Source organism: Triturus cristatus, chromosome 5_2, assembly GCF_964204655.1.
Source record: "Triturus cristatus chromosome 5_2, aTriCri1.1, whole genome shotgun sequence".
In the NCBI taxonomy this organism is placed as follows: Eukaryota; Metazoa; Chordata; class Amphibia; order Caudata; family Salamandridae; genus Triturus; species Triturus cristatus.
In genome coordinates, this window is record NC_140588.1 from 796,258,028 (window position 1) to 796,276,107 (window position 18,080).

Here is an 18,080-nt window from a genome sequence, read left to right on the forward strand (position 1 = left end):
GAATGCTGCTTTTGTTCAAAGGACTAATTTGTCCACAAAAAACATAAGACAAATGGTGGAACAAAAGACAAGACCTGAAGTTTACTCACTCGTCTGGCAGATGTTATGTCGATGAGGAACACTGTTTGAAGTGTAAGTAGGAGTAAGGGGTAGCTGTGAATAGGCTCAAAAAGTAAGATCATCACATAGGTCAAGGCAAGATTCAAATCAAACTCCAGAATTATACAAGGAGTAGGTGGGAACATATGGGTCAACCCCTTTATAAAACATATCACAAAACATCATCGGAAGAGGGATGGCTGATCCGGTAAACGTAAAAAGGCAAAAATGGCTGATAAGTAACCTTTAGCTGTGCGACAGCAAGGCGTAGATTGGTCAATGATAAACGAAATAATAAAATATTAATGAATAAGCTTGTAAGGGTTGGATGTGATGAGAAAACCACCACACAACCAACTTCTGCCAGTCTTGCACAGACAGACTTTGTTGAAGGGCGCCTGGCTGCTAGAATAAACACCAACCACCTCAGAAGGAAGGTTGAATGCCATTAACTATCACCGCTCAATCTCCATGCATGGAGGTGTAGGTTTTGTAGTCTTCGCTGTAAGACTCTGCCCTGATGCTGCAACACAACATCAATCTAAAGAGGCAGCCACATTGGAGGGCATTATCTTCTGGTCATAAGTTTGGGGTACCACACTCTCTGACTCGCTCATTCTAGGGCAGGAGGGATATGGGTGGAAAGACATACAGGAGTCCCAAGCTCTAATGCAGGCGAAAGGTGTCGCCTAGGGAAGGCTGATTTAGGAACTCCAACTTGCAAAAGTTGTGACACTGCATGTTCTCTGCGGTGGTGAATAGATCGAGAAAAAGTTCTCCCCATTGTTGGAAGATGCACTGTGTGCAACTGCCACTCATGATCTGTTAGGCACTGTCAGATGAGTCTGTCCACACTGGCGTTTAAAGATTCTGCCAGGTGGTGAACTACCAGGTAAATAGCCTGACGACTTAACCAGCTCCAGAGGTCTAGAGTCTCTTGGAACTGGACCTGGGATACCACCCTGCCCTGCTGAACGAGTTACTTACCTTCGGTAACTATGTATCTGGTAGAGACATAGTCTAGCCGCAGATTCCTTAAAGTAGAATATCCCCATGACGTCAGTGGAGCCATATAGGCCCCTTCCGGCGTGCGTACGTCGGAGAAACGTAACCGCGTCAGAACGCGGAGCCATCACCAAAAAACTGAGAATATCAGAACGGTGTGCAAAAACGATGAAAAAATAGAAGAAATTGACAAGTGCTCTGAAGAGCCACCCCGCAAGAGCAAAGGCTCCAGCAACGTTAAAGGGGGACAAGGATGTGGAAAAACAGCCTGGCAGAGGATAGAATGTCCACATCCTGAAAGTAAAACCGTGAAGGAGAACAGGTCCGCAACACTAGATTAAGGAGAATTCACCACAAGACGTCACCAGAAAGAGGCGTCACAATCCCAATCAAAGATCCACAATGTACATAGCCAATAGACCTGAAGGAAAGGCCGCCGAGGTGGCAAAGACCACACGGCAATGCAGAAGGGGAAAGCGGGATGGTGGGAAAAAGCGTGAATAGATTTCACACCCTAGAATCCAGGCCAAGGACTGGAAGGAACATATGATCTATGAACAGAACAAATCAGTCTGTGTTGGAGTGAGAGTATATCACCCTGCAAAAGGGCAAGCCACCCCAAGGGAGGAGAGTATAGAAAAGCCTCTACCTGAAAAGGTCCTTGCAGAACGGGGAGGACGGGCAGGCGTTAAGGAATCTGTGGCTAGACTATGTCTCTCCCGATGTACTTGTTCATCTGATAGACGTGTCTAGCTGCAGATTCCTTAACTTAGAATAGATACCAAAGCCATACCCACAGAGGAGGCGTGTCTGCATCCCATGAAGTTCTAGAAAGAACTGAGGGGTCCATAAGGTGACTTAACACCATAAGGAGGACAGAGCGCAGGTAACCACAAGAGCATGACGCTCTAAAGGGAGCGGAAGCAGTGGGAGGCAAAGTCAATAGAAGCCATCACGAACAGCATGAAAGAACCCAGTTATGGAAAGTGGGTTGAGTCTAAGTGAAAGTTAAGGACTTAAAAGAGGGAGATGAACCCACCCAGAGTGGGAAAGATCTCCAGGATCTGAAGTGGCGACAAAAGCCTAAACAAGTATAGGTCGTCCAAGAAAACAGTGTGAAAGAACACGGAGGAACTTGTACCCGCAACTGCACGTGGGACAGCAGAGGCAATAGGTTGCCCCTTACCCAGAAAGCGCCAGCATGGAGAAGAAACCATATCCCAAATATGGCGAGTTTTGTAGATGCAGATGGCTGCCAAGTCGTGAGAGACAGCAGGCGGTAGGACACAGACCTCGCATACCAGCCTAAAGAGCACAACAGCGAAAAGGAGCTCTGTGGAAACCAGCACCAGTAAGATAGGACAGACATAAGTGGCAAAATGCCAATTTATGGCGCAAGATGCTGGTAGCACGGAAGTTAGAAGACACGCCATGAACAGGCGATGGTGCCATAATATGTGAAGGCAGACTACAAGCAGTGGGGCGTTACCAACCAGAGCGAAGAGAGGAAGGCACCCAAGCACATTGTGTGGACACTGGAGCCATACGAAGGACGCAAGGACTTCGTGGAGGGTAGCAGAGCAGCCCAGAGGCACCGAACTGCAAGAAGGCAGCAGCCTAAAAAGGGCACCAGGCAGCCGGACAGTTTAGGAACTGGCGGAATAAGTAGACCGGGGCAGGACCCACGGACACTGCATGAAGGAGAGAGGCTACACGAACCCATCTGGTAAGAGCACCGAGGGAAGCCAGAGCAGAAGGGAAAATGTTGAAACAATGAAAACGTGACCCAACAAGAGTCCCCCGCAAGAGTGGGAGAAAAACGGGGCACAACCCTGGCAAAAGTGAGGCCAGAGGTAAAGGTCCACAAATCGAAGGAGCGAACATCCAAGGAAAAAACACTCCTCGGCGAGTGTACAGCATGAACTCCAAGCAAAGCTTTGAAATCCCCATACGGAAAAAGCAGGTATTAAGGACACTGCTATAGGATAAGTGGCCACCAAAAGCAGCGATTAAGGACACTGCTATAGGATAAGCGCCCCCATGTAAGACAGACAACCTCTGCTAACCCAGTAGCTTGGAGGACCAGAAGGTGCAGGTGCACCAAGAAGGAACAACAATAAGTAGGCCGCATAGCGGCAAACAGGGTGCCGTTTGCAAAAGAACCGCCACGTCCAGGCGGTGCATCAGACGGGCGAGATAGACAGTACACGGCACAGGACCCACGCCAGATCCCAATGCCATACAGAAAGACCAACCCAACTTGCAATAAGGCAAGTTATACGATGAATCCTGTAGGAAGAGACAAGGGACTTCGAGCAGGACCTCTGCTCAGAGTCTCCATAAGAGCGTACCATAACAACAGTAGAACCGAATGCCATCAAATACCCACATAGGGTAAAACAAACCAGTATGGGTGTCCTCTTGGGCTAAGCACACAGTCAGAGGACTGAAAAGAAAGGAAGCAGCCAACCGGCTGCGCCGAACAAACTGAGAAATGGCTAACCAGCCGTGAACAGTAACCAGCCCCGAAACCCAACCTGTGCATCAGGGCGGGTCCCGGAAAATAACGCCGAGAACACAGCAACTAGAGTTATTGCAGGCTGCAGAAAATACGGGAGACCGCCAAATCTTCATGGTGGTCAAAAAGATTCACTCCATTGAAAGGAAGATCCCTGAGGGCATCCCGAATATGATCAGGGAAGCGATTGTTGCGCAGCCAAGCATGGCGACGTAAAGCCACAGCGCGAGCTAGGACCAGTCCCATAGAGTCAGCTGCATCCAGGGGAGACCGAAGGGAAAATTGCGCCATGCATCTTACATGCAGAAGAATGCGGAGCAATTCCGTACGTGCCCCTTCTGGAATAGAGGGGAGAAGGTGAGCAACTGAGTCCCAAAGAGCGGAAGATGCGCGTGCAAACACAGGCTGTATCTAAAGCCCGGAGGCCTGCGCTAGCAGAGGCGAAAAGCCTGCGGCCACAATCATCCAGCCACCAAGACACTCTTGTGGGAGGTAACAATGGTGAAGAGTGCAAATCAAAAGGTGCCTGAACTACTAGGCCTTGAGCAGGCGGGTGAAGAGACAGACAAAGAGGATCACCTGGTGCCGAGCTGTGCCTACGGGCAATAGCCCGATCAAACAGGTCACCAGAAGAGGGTCTGGACCAAGTGCCACGCAGGGTGTCAAATAGCGAGCCCCCGAAGGGCAGCAAAGGTTCTACTTCAAAAGGCTCCAAATGGAGCAGATGCAATAAAGGATCAGAAAGTAGAGGCACCATAGAGGGTTGAAGGCCAAGCACAGCAGCCGCCCCATGAATAGCTCGCGCGAAGGCAGCACTAGACATGAGGAGTGGCGGAGGACTTACCGGTACTTGCACCCTTGATCAGGGGAGTCCAGGGAAGCCCCAGGATGCACAGGAGGAGGCGTAGATGGGAGCACCGGTGTTAACAGACACCGCAGGGGAGACCTACAGCCGCCCGAGATGTCGGGGCGGGTGGGGGGTTGTGGTATCATCCACCAAGGGAAGCCGGCTCGACGTCGGAACCAACATCGATCTGTGGCAGTACCTGTCGCCGAGGTCGGCGTCGCCACCTCCGACGTTGGCGCAGGGAGCCCTACAGGGCTATGCGCTGAACGACGGGGAGGGCCCTGGCTTGTCGGCGTCGCGTCGGTTCCAGAATCAGAGTCGACGGACACAGCCGGTGCCGGGGAAACGTCCGCAGATGATGACCCAGCCATAGTGTCTGTTACCTCTGCGGGGCCCGAAGACGCACCAGGGAGAGGGGGCGACTGAAAACAAGCCTGGAGTGCCTTAGAATAGGCCTCCATTTGGGCACGTGTTGCCCCAACACCCTGAAAGGGTGGATACGGAGGATGCCGTACGCCTTTAACCGGCTCATTTCAAGAGGAATGGCCGGTAGCGGCACAGGTGGAAGATATCCGTGACACCTGTGCTTACGCTTACCTGGTGTCATGCAGCGGTCGCGACTTCAGGAACGAGCCCGATCCCAGGAAGAAGAGCGGCGACGGGAGGTGGCTGGATCGGACAGCCGTGCGGGCCAGCAATTTTACGCGCCGCTCCCTCAAGGACTTTGGCTTCATCTGTTCACATGCGTCACAGTCCTTGGAGTGGTGGTGCACGCGAGGCACCACATACATATGAGATGCGGGTCAGTGCCAGACATCGGACGCGCACAGGCTTCACAAGTCTTAAAGCCGGAAGGCATTGCACACTGTCCCTCCCCCCCCCACCCCCCCCCGACACACACGGTGTCGAGAAGGACCAAAAACCAGGCCAAGGAACTGCTGGTTTTCCAGGATCCGTGTTCGAACGCGGAAAAGAAGACAACGGACGTCAGCGCGCCGAGAGGGGCATATATGGCTCCACTGACGTCATGTCTGGGGACAACGTCAGGGCGGAGCCGGACGGCCCCCCCCCCCCCCCCCCCGGCGCACAGAGGTGCTGCTGCAGGAAAAGTTTTCCGGATCCAGTCTGATGCCTGGGGATATTTTAAGTTAAGGAATCTGCGGCTAGACGTCTCTATCAGATTGTTGCATTACCACATGGCCATGGTGTTGTCTATGAGAAATTGCCCCAGTTGTCCATTGATGGAGGGCAGTATGGCCTGCAATGTCAAGTGAATTGCCGCAAATTCAGCAAACTGATGTGGAGGTGTATCTCTGCTGGAGACCACAGTGCTCTGCTCTCCACCTCTCCCAGATGACCTCCCAACCCCAGTAGCAACCCATCGGTCACCACCGTCCACCCTTGGTGGCAGGGAGAGGGATCTGCTGCTGGTCCAATTTCAGTTAAGCAGCCACCACTGCAGTTCTTTTTGCAGTCTCCTCTGATATTTGGATGAAATCTGACATGTTCCCTTAGTGCTGGGACCACTGAGACTTCAAGTCCCACTTCAAAGCTTGCTTGGGTCCTCAAGCATGGTCAGGCAACTGGATACAGTAGGCTAGAAGGCCAAGAAGCCTCAAATAGGAAAATGTCTTTCGTTTTGCACTCAATCTCAGAGATATGATCTCTTTTGTGAAATTAAACTCAGGTAAATCGGAATTTATTCAAGTATAACTTGAGTTTATTAACCGTTGTTTAAAGTTAATGAAGTCAAAGAATTGTATTCATTCTTTATCAATGCATCATATATCCAACTGCCCAATGCATTTCGGGCTTTTTTAAGCCCTTCTTCAGGGGCGGTACTCTGAAAGGATAAGGTATAGGGTTCAGTATATATATACATTTTATAAACACTCAATAGAAAAGAACAATTTTTATCCAAACAATTATACAGTAGATTTTGATTGTAACAAACATGATCATGTTGAAACAGTATTAAAAGTAATACGTTCGTAATAAGTAAAAAAACACAATGCCAGTGTTGGTAATTACCAAAATGAAGGTACACTACACATCAAAGTGATGTGAAAATATCCACTTGTATTACATGTTAAAACAACATACTGTGATGTGCATTTACCAAGGTCATAGGAAATAGTGAAGCCGAAATGGACCAAGAAAGCTTGGGTGGTAGTGTAAGTAAAAAAATTAAATGAAAAAATGAAAATGCCATATAGGACAAAGTAATGTGGTGTGTTTTTGCCAAAATTGTAGGAAAAAGTAAAGACGAAATAAAAAGAAAAATCTGGATGGTGGTGTGGGTAACAAAAATACATACAGCGTGGGGCCTTTTAAAAGAATACAATCACTATCTGACAAGTAACGGAAGATCAAACTTACAGTTGGTATGGTGATGTGTAGATTCTCCTGAACCCGGGAGAATCAAATCGGAAACGCTCCGGTAAGTGTAATGGATGGTAATCATGTGATATATAGACATGTGATAAAGAAAAGTGTGGGAAAAGAAGAACTACAAAGAAAACAGACTTGTAGTTCCAAGAGGTAATCATGTGATATGTGATAAAGAAAAATGCGGGAAAAGGAGAACTACAAAGAAAACAGACTTGTAGTTCCAAAAGGTCAATAAAGTTTAGTGAAACTACACGTGCAAACAAAATATAAAATAATAAACAAAAGTGAGTGCAGTTAAATCTGTAAAGAAATTAGGCCAAAAGTAAAAAGAAGAAAAATGGAATAGACAGCGTGTGACACCGAAGAAACACATGTAATTCGAGTGATTCGAACCAAAAGCGATAGTTCAAAAAATGTAAGATATTACCAAATCCTGGAGCTTGTAAGGGAGCGTCAATGTGATAGTGCAATAGTACATGTGTATAAGATGAAATTAGTAAGTAGAATAAAATAAAATAGAATAACTGTAAGGTTCAACATGAACTGTAAAGTTACACAAGGTACTAGGGTATCACAAGTCGGGTGGAAAGTTCAAATCTCCAATTTAAGGTGAATAAAGGAGACCTTAGTTACAGAAAACAGCCCAGATCATAACGCTCGTTGAGACCTTTCGGATGTATGGAATTCAGCTTGTGGATCCAAAATGTTTCTCTTTGTAATAGATATTTACTATTGTCACGACCCCTCAGCTGGGGAATCTGTTCAAGAACCAAAAATCGCAGTTGACAGATGTTATGCTGATGCTGGTGAAAATGAGTTGCGATTGGTGATTTCGCCTGTTTGGTACGTATATTGCTTTTGTGTTCATTGATCCGTATACGGATTTTTCTCTCAGTTTTGCCCACATAAACCAAACCACATGGACATTTCAACATGTAAATGAGATTCTGACTATTACATGTGGCTGTAACCTTGAGTTTGATCGTGTTGCCTTGTGAAGGATGTTGGATGTTGGTACCTTTGATGATAGAGTTACAGTTACCACAGTTAAGACATGGTAAAGTACCTTTGAAAGAGCTGGTTCATGTTGAACCTTACAGTTATTCTATTTTATTTTATTCTACTTACTAATTTCATCTTATACACATGTACTATTGCACTATCACATTGACGCTCCCTTACAAGCTCCAGGATTTGGTAATATCTTACATTTTTTGAACTATCGCTTTTGGTTCGAATCACTCGAATTACATGTGTTTCTTCGGTGTCACACGCTGTCTATTCCATTTTTCTTCTTTTTACTTTTGGCCTAATTTCTTTACAGATTTAACTGCACTCACTTTTGTTTATTATTTTATATTTTGTTTGCACGTGTAGTTTCACTAAACTTTATTGACCTTTTGGAACTACAAGTCTGTTTTCTTTGTAGTTCTCCTTTTCCCGCATTTTTCTTTATCACATGATTACCTCTTGGAACTACAAGTCTGTTTTCTTTGTAGTTCTCCTTTTCCCGCACTTTTCTTTATCACATGTCTATATATCACATGATTACCATCCATTACACTTACCGGAGCGTTTCCGATTTGATTCTCCCGGGTTCAGGAGAATCTACACATCACCATACCAACTGTAAGTTTGATCTTCCGTTACTTGTCAGATAGTGATTGTATTCTTTTAAAAGGCCCCACGCTGTATGTATTTTTGTTACCCACACCACCATCCAGATTTTTCTTTTTATTTCGTCTTTACTTTTTCCTACAATTTTGGCAAAAACACACCACATTACTTTGTCCTATATGGCATTTTCATTTTTTCATTTAATTTTTTTACTTACACTACCACCCAAACTTTCTTGGTCCATTTCGGCTTCACTATTTCCTATGACCTTGGTAAATGCACATCACAGTATGTTGTTTTAACATGTAATACAAGTGGATATTTTCACATCACTTTGATGTGTAGTGTACCTTCATTTTGGTAATTACCAACACTGGCATTGTGTTTTTTTACTTATTACGAACGTATTACTTTTAATACTGTTTCAACATGATCATGTTTGTTACAATCAAAATCTACTGTATAATTGTTTGGATAAAAATTGTTCTTTTCTATTGAGTGTTTATAAAATGTATATATATACTGAACCCTATACCTTATCCTTTCAGAGTACCGCCCCTGAAGAAGGGCTTAAAAAAGCCCGAAATGCATTGGGCAGTTGGATATATGATGCATTGATAAAGAATGAATACAATTCTTTGACTTCATTAACTTTGAACAACGGTTAATAAACTCAAGTTATACTTGAATAAATTCCGATTTACCTGAGTTTAATTTCACAAAAGAGATCATATCTCTGAGATTGAGTGCAAAACGAAAGACATTTTCCTATTCAGGAACGTGCTATCATTATCTACGATTTGAATTCCCTACTCAGGGGGATTAATTCGTTTGCACCAACTAATTTTGCTTAAAATATTGACCTGGAGAAATTTTGAGTGCGCAACTTCTGTTCTAGCTTTTCACAAGAAGCCTCAAAGCCATCTCAGTGAGACCCAGGATAGAAGCTCAAACATCAGGATCATAGCGTCCTGGACTCGGTCTGGAGAAAAGGCTCAATATATCCAGGATCCCTATGATGAAGGGGAGCCTTTGCGAAGGAGTCAGGAGTTACTTCAGCATGTTCATTGTGAACCCTAACAATGTTAGCTTGGATGATGACTGCCTGGGGCAAGTCCGCTTTTAGCAGCCAGCCACTGAGGTAGGGTAAGACTGGTACTACAGACTTTGAAGTTGTGATGCGACCACCATCACTTTTGTGACTACCTGAACGGCACTGGTGAGGAAAAAAGGAGCACTGCAAATAAAAAATGCTCCTCGTCCACACATTGTAGGAGAGTAGGGTCTGCTTTCTATGTTCACCCCCACTTTTTGCTTTTGCTTCACTGGTTTTCTACTTAGATGTGGCTGTGGGCCTGCTAATCAGACCCACAGCCCAGCTGTTCTCTCTCTAAATTCACACTATGTACTTTAGGTACATAACCCAATTGGTAAGGATCACCTTCTAGGGCCCTGTACAGTGTACCTTAGGTACCCAGGGCATAGGTGTACCCTAGACCTACCAGGGGCTGCAGCATGTATTATGCCACCCCTGGCTGGCCTTCCATTATGACACAACTGGCTGATCACTCAGCTGGGGCAAGGTCGTGTAATCACCCCTTGCTTAGGTGTAGTATTCCTATACCTACCTTATATATAGACACATGGGTAACCTATCAGTCACTCCTATGGCATGCCTTAACAATCCTGAAGGCAGAGTGCTTGGTAACATGTGAGATGGTGCTCTAGCATGAGCTGAGCCTGTCTGCAGCTTTCGGAACCATGTCCTTATAGCTGTTCTATGATATCGCCTACCACATACTCTTAAAGTGCCTTATAATCCTCGTGGTTATGGTAACTATGGTTTGGCTTTATCAAAACATGTCGTGTAAGGTGTCTAACACTTTGGAATACTACAACCCCACCCCATTTCTGGCGGTGAGGATAGTATTCCTCCCTTCTAGAGGGAGAAGACATGTTGAAGACCTACTACCCGGTTAAAGTTAACCGGAGCCCCAGCATCACAAAATGGATGCTGCTGCCACAGACACGAGTCTGACCTCCTGCTGCTCGGAGTCCTTCCAGCGAGGGAGGTTTGGACAATAGGTTTCCTGCCTTGGGAGGTGCTAGCACCACCCCTAGACAGGCCTTAGTGTATTGGGGCAGGGAGGGATGAATGAAACAAGACACTGCCTGGGGCACACAAGGTGTCCCATGCATAGTCCAGTTCAAACCGGTGCTGGGGCACTCCAGCCCCAGTCCTGGCGCGAAACTGGACAAAGGTAAGGGGGTGTAACCACCCCCCTCCCTGGTCCCACCCATAGGAGGGACCTAGCAGGTAACCCAGCCCCCAGATTAGTATAAGAGTGGGATCTGAGTCCCTAGGACTATGGATTATCCTGATAACTGAAACTTGAACAGAAACTCTGGACATTCGACTACGGAAGAAGACTGAAGAATCTCCCTTGTGGCCAAGGAGTGGCCACCCTGTGCAAACAGGTACCATCAAGCGACCTGCAGTTTGCTTTGCCCGAAGTTCTACGAGGAACCGACTGCAGAGCCCGACCAGCGCCTTGACTTCCAGACTTCTCCGACCCTGATCCACAGCAAAGCTGAGACCCGTGGAGGTGACGAGAGACGTGGGACCGGCTACCTGGGAAAATTGGCTACTAGCTTTCAGCGCAGCTTCTGAGGCATCCTCGAAGTTGTGCTCTGGGGATTGAGAAGCCCCAACCCCGAGCACCATCTGCACCGAAGATCAGCCCTCCGCACTCCACGAGTTCTGCGTGGGGCCCTTCTGCATTTTCCTGCTCGACGCGTCTGTCCGGTTGCTTGCCCGTTGGTTAGTGACCTCTGCGACGACTAACCTTTAACTTTCCATTGCTGGTTTGGCTCCTCCAGACTGGCCCTTGCTTCCCTGTGAAAGAGAAGCACCTCAGGCCTTCCTGGTCTGCAACAGAAGCAAATCCTTCATTCTGCGTGGGTTGCGCTTGCCAAGGCTTGTTGTGTCCAAACTCGACATCGACGCCGCCGACAGCAAGAGCCCTCGTGGGACAGCTCGCCTCCTGGTTCTGGTCGTCCTCGACCGCCTCCTGGTACCCGTGGCTGCTGCGACAAGCTTCACCTCTTCACCTGCATCTTCACTACATCGCCTGGTTCCTTCCCGGCTCCTGGCTGGTGACCTAGACTCTGTCCCCTCTGCTTGCAGGTATCCTCCTTCTTGATTCCATCCTTGGAATCCATCGGACACTCTTCACTGACTGCCTGTCAGCATCTTTTCTTCAGGCATCCATAGGAGTCGACGACAAAACCCGACGCAAGTTCACACCTATGCACCCGCAGCCCGTGGGCTAGGTAACTTGAGTACTCCGGTGCTCACAAGGGTATTGACTATCCTAGTGTCTAGTTTCCAAGTCTCTAGCTCCTAGTTCCTTCCGAAGTGTCCTAAAACTCTTTAATTCTAAACATTACTATTTCTATCGACTTTAACGCATTACGCGTGAGTGTTTCCACTGTGCACCCGAATCCCGTGGGCCTCCCACTGCCTAGCAACTGATAGGATAATGTAGCCCCAGCGATTCCCTAGGCCTAGGCCTAACCTGTGTTCGTGACAGTGGTTCTTATACCACTTACTTAGTATATGGTTTGCGTGGCCCCTAGGGCCTAACTGTATTACTTACCTGTGTGACTTATGTATGCTTAAATAAGACTGTGTTGTACTTACCTCGAATCTCATAGAGTGCTGAGGGTATTTTGACTAGAATTAATACATTATATTTTTATAATATATCTGTTGTGGTGTCCTTTCATTTGGTATTCAAGGGGTTGCAAATGGCATAACAGCTGGCTTCACATGCCATACAGAGTTTAGCCCAAGACTGCTCTTGTCCATGCTACCACTAGGATAGCTGGTCTATAAGGTTGACTTTACAATCAATCACCATAAGGGTTGTTTGGACTGATACAAGGTGTACACTAGAACTAGTGACATCATATCACAGGCCAACTTCTCACACACAACGAGCGCCAATGGGCCTGCAGCACAAGAACATGGAAATAGGTCCTTTGCAGGGCCAAAGCTACCATCCAGTTTCCGGGGTCTTGGGCAGACAGGACCTGATCTAACATGAGTATTGTGAATTTCTCCTTTCACAGGTAGCTACTGAGTCGGAGAGGATTCAAAATACGATGAAGATCTCAGTGTTCCTTTGGCACAAGGAAGTAGCAAGACTAACACCCATTTCCGAGTCCGGAACAATCTATATGGCCCATTTAGTCAAAAGGGTCTGCACTTGCTACCGAAAGATGGACAAGAGGTCCTCCATCAGACACCCTGATGGTGGCAGAAGATGTGGAGGGGTATAAAGAAATGGGAGGGTGTAGACCAGACTGACAATTTAGAAGGCCCACTTGTGTAAAGTGATGGCCCATGGAGGAAATCTTGGACTCTGCCTCCAACAGGATGGCTGTGTGCCTGTAAAGACACGCTAAAGCAGTTTAGTGGCTATAGATACTGGAGGGGTGGGAGGCTGAGCTGCACGTTATCCTTGCTGTCCTTGGCATGGTCTCTAAGAACCGCAGGCTTGGCCACAAAAAGGGCTGTAAGGCCTGCTGTCCTGGAAGGGATCTGACATTGGTGAAACTGAAAACCCTGACCATAGTCATGGAGGGGACGAACTTGTTGGTGCAGTTGTCTGGTGAGAGCACAACAATCCAAGCAATATGCTGTGGCCCTATCCTCCCTGAATCATTCTAGGGCTGAGCCTACTTTTTAGACAAAGAGGCAAAAGTCACTGAATGACATGTTCATTTGGGATGCTTGGATATTCCCATAAAAGCCCGGAGACCTCATCCAGTCGTGATGTCTTAGTGCTACACTGATGCATATTGCTAGGCCCAAGTCGTCAATTGTGTCCAAGCCAGAACATATTATGAATTCTGCTGCATCACAACTATCTTGGCTAGCTTGAGTAAGGGACACCCGAACGTCATTCAGAACAGCTGTGAAAACCTTTGCCACTGTGCCCCAAAGGGCATAGGAGTACTGTCTGAGAAGAAAGCTGTTTACTGACCTCAGAGCAAGGCTTGTAGAGCAGAAAGTCTGCTTGTCAAATGTCTGTACTTGTTTTGACTCACAATCAAGTGAATTGGTAGGGAAGGCATGGCATTGGAGCTTACTTTGCTGATGGATGCATGTACCACATAATTCACAGGTGTTGGAAGTTGTGTAAGAGAGACTGGGTTGCCTGGTGCAGAATGAGGACAATGAACACCCTGCCTATTAACAGGTGGACCTGAAAATGGCTCTGCCAACGTGCCCAATATGGTGTCTTTCATAGCCTTGTTAAATGGCAGTAGAAATTCTGTAGGATCTGACCTGCCAAAGTACCTCAGTTAAAACAATAGTCTTGACCTCTATTGTGGGAACTGTAGGTCTCAGGACTTCTGCTGCCCTCCGCATAACTACAGTGAAGGAGGTTTTTTTCCTAAGTAGCAGTACTGTAGCAATGGGATAAGGTAGGTATCTGGAGAAGTATCTAGACCACTTACATCTTGGAGTTCTTCATGCAAGTTATTGTGGTCATATTGTGTTACATAATCATTCCCTTCATCATAATTGTGAAAGTCAGTGCTGAGAAGATTGCGTAACTCTTTGGCCAACCCTGTGCTAGGGGCACAGTGTCACAACTGGAGGGATTGTCTGTTGGCTGGGAGTCAGTCGGAACTGGGCAAGGGCCTTAGTTGAGGCTGTGGTGGATTCTGCTCAGAGTTGGATGGCACAATGGGCTGGAAATCCTCCTACAGTGTTGGTGGCATTGTGTTGGTGGCATTGCGTTGATGCAAAGGGAACCAGTGTCAGGGGTGGCACCAGAATACAATTAGGCACCTGAGGGCAGGTTCTGATCGGACCTGATTGGTGGGACGAGGGGGGGGGGGAGGGGGGCAATGGGGGGTTGGGCAGAGGGTGGAATAGTGTTGGTGGGGGGAAATAGGGCGGGTAATACAATTAGAGGGGCCCTATGGGTCCTTGGGTCCTGAAAATGTGCCTGAGGGAGTTGGCAAAATGCTGAAAATTAGCAGTGTGACCTTCTGAAAGCCTCTAATTGCTGCAGTGTCGCACCCAAAAACACAGAGTGCACCTGGGCTAGATTTGGAATAGACTCCAATGGAGATTAGATGCAAAACCGAGACACACAGTGACTCCCTTGAGCTCTCTCTGGAGTTCGAGAGTGGTGGGAAGGGGCAAATTCCCAATCTGACTTCCTAAGCTTTTTTTTGGATGTAACAGGAAACTACAACCATGATAGCGATCTGCCACAGAAGGACTTCAGGAGCAGGAATGAGACCTTTCTTTTGACTTCAACTGGTCGTGTCATTGAGTAGTCTTGTATTTGGCAAAGTAAAGTTTAACCTAGAGGTCCAGTATGGCTTTCATGTTCACCTGGGCACAGTCATCACAGGACCTATCGTTGTGCTCCAACCCCAGGCTCCAAAGACACACTTCATGAGGGTCCATCCCAGACATCTGTTTGTGACATTACTTGCACGGTTTGAGCACTGTTGTCTTTGGGAATGGCATTTTCCCTTGCACACTGGTAAATGTTGTTGAAATTTGTGGTCTTGACGACCAAGGAGAAGCTCTGGATTCAAGTCTGAAGACACAGAAAGAAAGGAACTGACATTACGGTCCATGGATGATGCCTAAATAAGTCTCTGCTCGTCACTTCCAGAAGGGAATGACATTGTTGTGGCGACGGATCACTTCACCAACCGGGGCACAGGGGTACAGCTTTAAAGTTTCTGGATCCAGTCTGATGCCCGGGGAATATTCAACAAGATGAGGAAATCTGCGGTTAGAAGTACCCATCAGAACAAAAAAATTACATCAGCATGGTGCTGCTTATATGCGGCTCAGTTAGTCACTTCTGGAGCGGAACAGAGTCAACACTGAGTCGCACGGCACCATCTACCAGTACCAGGGGCATTGCTTTTGAGTTTACCAGATCCAATCTGGCACCTGGGGAAATTCACAAGGTGAAGAGTCTGTTAGAACTATCTATGAGAAATTGGCTTTTCAATGGAAAGTGCGTCTGAATCATAGCAACACAGTAGCCACTTAAATTGTGTAATATATCTATAAAGCAAAACCCCTCCTTTCCTTAATTCTCTAGTTTGCCCACCCTTTCCTTGTAGTCAGAATGTGCCATCAGTTTATAGATCTATGCTATTCAAGTCTCTTTATTTATTTATAAATTGAAAAGTGCTGTATGCCAGTTGAAAATATCAGACAAAATTGAGTTTGGACCTCTGAAATATCTGGAAATATTTTTACAATCGAGTTCTCCACGAACAGTCAACCTATCACTTCGATCATAGGTTGTCTTTGGGACAAACACAAAATGTCCTTAACTTACAGCCAGAAAATTGTATTTACCCTGATTACAAGATTTCAAACTGATGACAAAGGAGTGTTCCTTGTCAGACAGAATGGACAACTGGGGATAGGCACACTGTTATTTGTACAGCTATTTCTATGAAGCAAAATGTAGAGCTTAGGCACCTTTCATCAGACCAATTTTGCAACAAAAAAACCAGCCTTATAATGGCAACACACTACATCTCTCTCTTAACCCTCACAGTCTGCTGGGAACCAGTTCTAGTTTCTTGGTGGGTGAGGGTGTTGATGGGTGGCTGAGGCATCCACTGCCAGAAATTGGATGCAATTAATTTTACATTCAGCATGTAGTTATTTGCATGTAAAACATATACAGACCTGGAATTTTGGAGACTTATTTCATCTGTAGGGGTTTCCTCATTTTCCTTATCACAGTTCTGCGCGTTACCATTTAAAAATATTAACTGTCCTTCTGACTTTGATTCCTCTTGTAAAGCAGGCTCTATGAAGGTGAAAGAAGCCATAATTGAACTCTGAAATTTTATTTAATAAGTGTATTAAATTTTTCTCCGTTAAAAGAAATATAATTCCAATATAGCACCCCCTTGTCAACCTGAACACAAAATGAAGATAGAGACTAAGTAAGTTAACCACAGAAACATTTGGTGAATTATTTAAAGAAAGGAGAGTAATTTAAAACATGGCCAGAGTGCATATCGTCAATATCGTAAAAAGTCACATATTTCGAATACCTTTGGTCATCAGATCAGGGAAACTAAATGTACTTTAATAAAACTTTTTATTGCCATTTTACAAACATTCTAAATACCCAATTTCTTTTGAAAGTGGAAGAGCGATGTATCTTCATTCCAAAATGGAGCGGCACATACAAAGATACTGAGGTGCTGCCCTATGCCATCCTGGTATGCGGCAGCACCATCATCACTGAAGCCCATACAGTAATATCTGCTTAATATGGGTGTTGATTCATAACCGCCTAACACAGAGGATCAAAAAAACACATTAGGCATCCTTGCATGTTAAAGAGCCACTGGTATATGCTAGCATGAACTGTTATTCAGCTATAAAACTGTTCAGACAACATCAAAGTATTTATCACTATTTAAGATGCACAGTTTCAGGTTTAAAACTTTTTATCGGCTTTACTAATAACAAACAATACAAGGACTCTCTCACCTACATCCATCGGCCGGCGAGGAACTGTATTTAAAAGAAAAAGATTTAGCTAGGCAAGGAGGAAAGAGAGAGGAGAATTAGATAATCTATCTGGGTGTAATGATGGCCTTCAAAGTATAGACAGACTGTGTCACCAACACATAAAATGGAAAAGAGTATAGAGCTAGTGCCCGGGGAGGTCAATCAACTGTTTGAGCCATTGGCGTGAGGTGCAGGATGCGTATACAGGTCGGGCAAGTCAGCTCTAAGATTTCCTGCGCCATGAATCGTAGGCATGATTCACATGTTTTATCAAATAATGGAATTCCATGCCAAGGAGATCCCAGATTTTGTAGAGCCAGTCTAGATGAGTGGGTATTTTGGCAGTACCCCAGTGGGACAGCAAAACGTTCTTGCTAGCGCATAAGGTGAGAGTAATGGCTCATCCTCGTGTCAATTTCAAAGGATATGTCAGTGCATTCAGAAGGCCTAGAAGTATGTAGCTTGGTATCTGAGGAGTTTAGTATCATAAAGCTGTCCAGCACTTCAGTCCCATAGTGTTGAAGCTTCGGGCATTGCCAAAGAAGATGCTTTAATGTTATTTGTTTGCAGTTGGCATGTTGCCATTGTATATAGCTAGATTCTAGACATGCTGGTGGAAAGTCTAGATTACCAATGAGTGGCATTGGAAGGGATATGCGAGTGGCTAATCTTTTTGGTATCGGTACCTTCTCCCAAGTCTCAATAGTCGCTCTAACAACCGGCAAAATATATCCCCAGGAGATCTGTGACGTTTGGGCAACCAGGGTATCATCCAAATGCGGAGGCCAGCCACCGCCTGATTGATGAAGCACCAAAGCTTCTCCAAACTAGGTCTGGATTCCACTATGTATCGAAGCTGAGCGGCCGGATAATAGTGCGTGAGATGTGGAACCCTCAAGCCGCCTTCTGCTGGGATAGAAAGGCCTGCTTTTTAGCTATATGTGCTTTCTTATCTGACTAGACGAAATTTTCTATAAGGTGTTGTAGTTTGTTCAGGGAATGGGGAGGGG

General features: G+C 46.0%; 1 protein-coding gene across 21 annotated transcripts in view; it reads right to left on the reverse strand.

Moving 5' to 3' along the window:
• Positions 1-18,080, reverse strand: part of MAP7D3 (MAP7 domain containing 3) — a 1,121,308-nt gene that overhangs the window by 197,895 nt on the left and 905,333 nt on the right. For all 21 annotated transcript variants that reach the window (XM_085607948.1, XM_085607945.1, XM_085607942.1 and 18 more), the window contains one exon: positions 16,231-16,354. In XM_085607948.1, the coding sequence (XP_085464074.1) occupies positions 16,231-16,354 (124 nt within the window). The remainder of the gene's footprint in view (positions 1-16,230; positions 16,355-18,080) is intronic.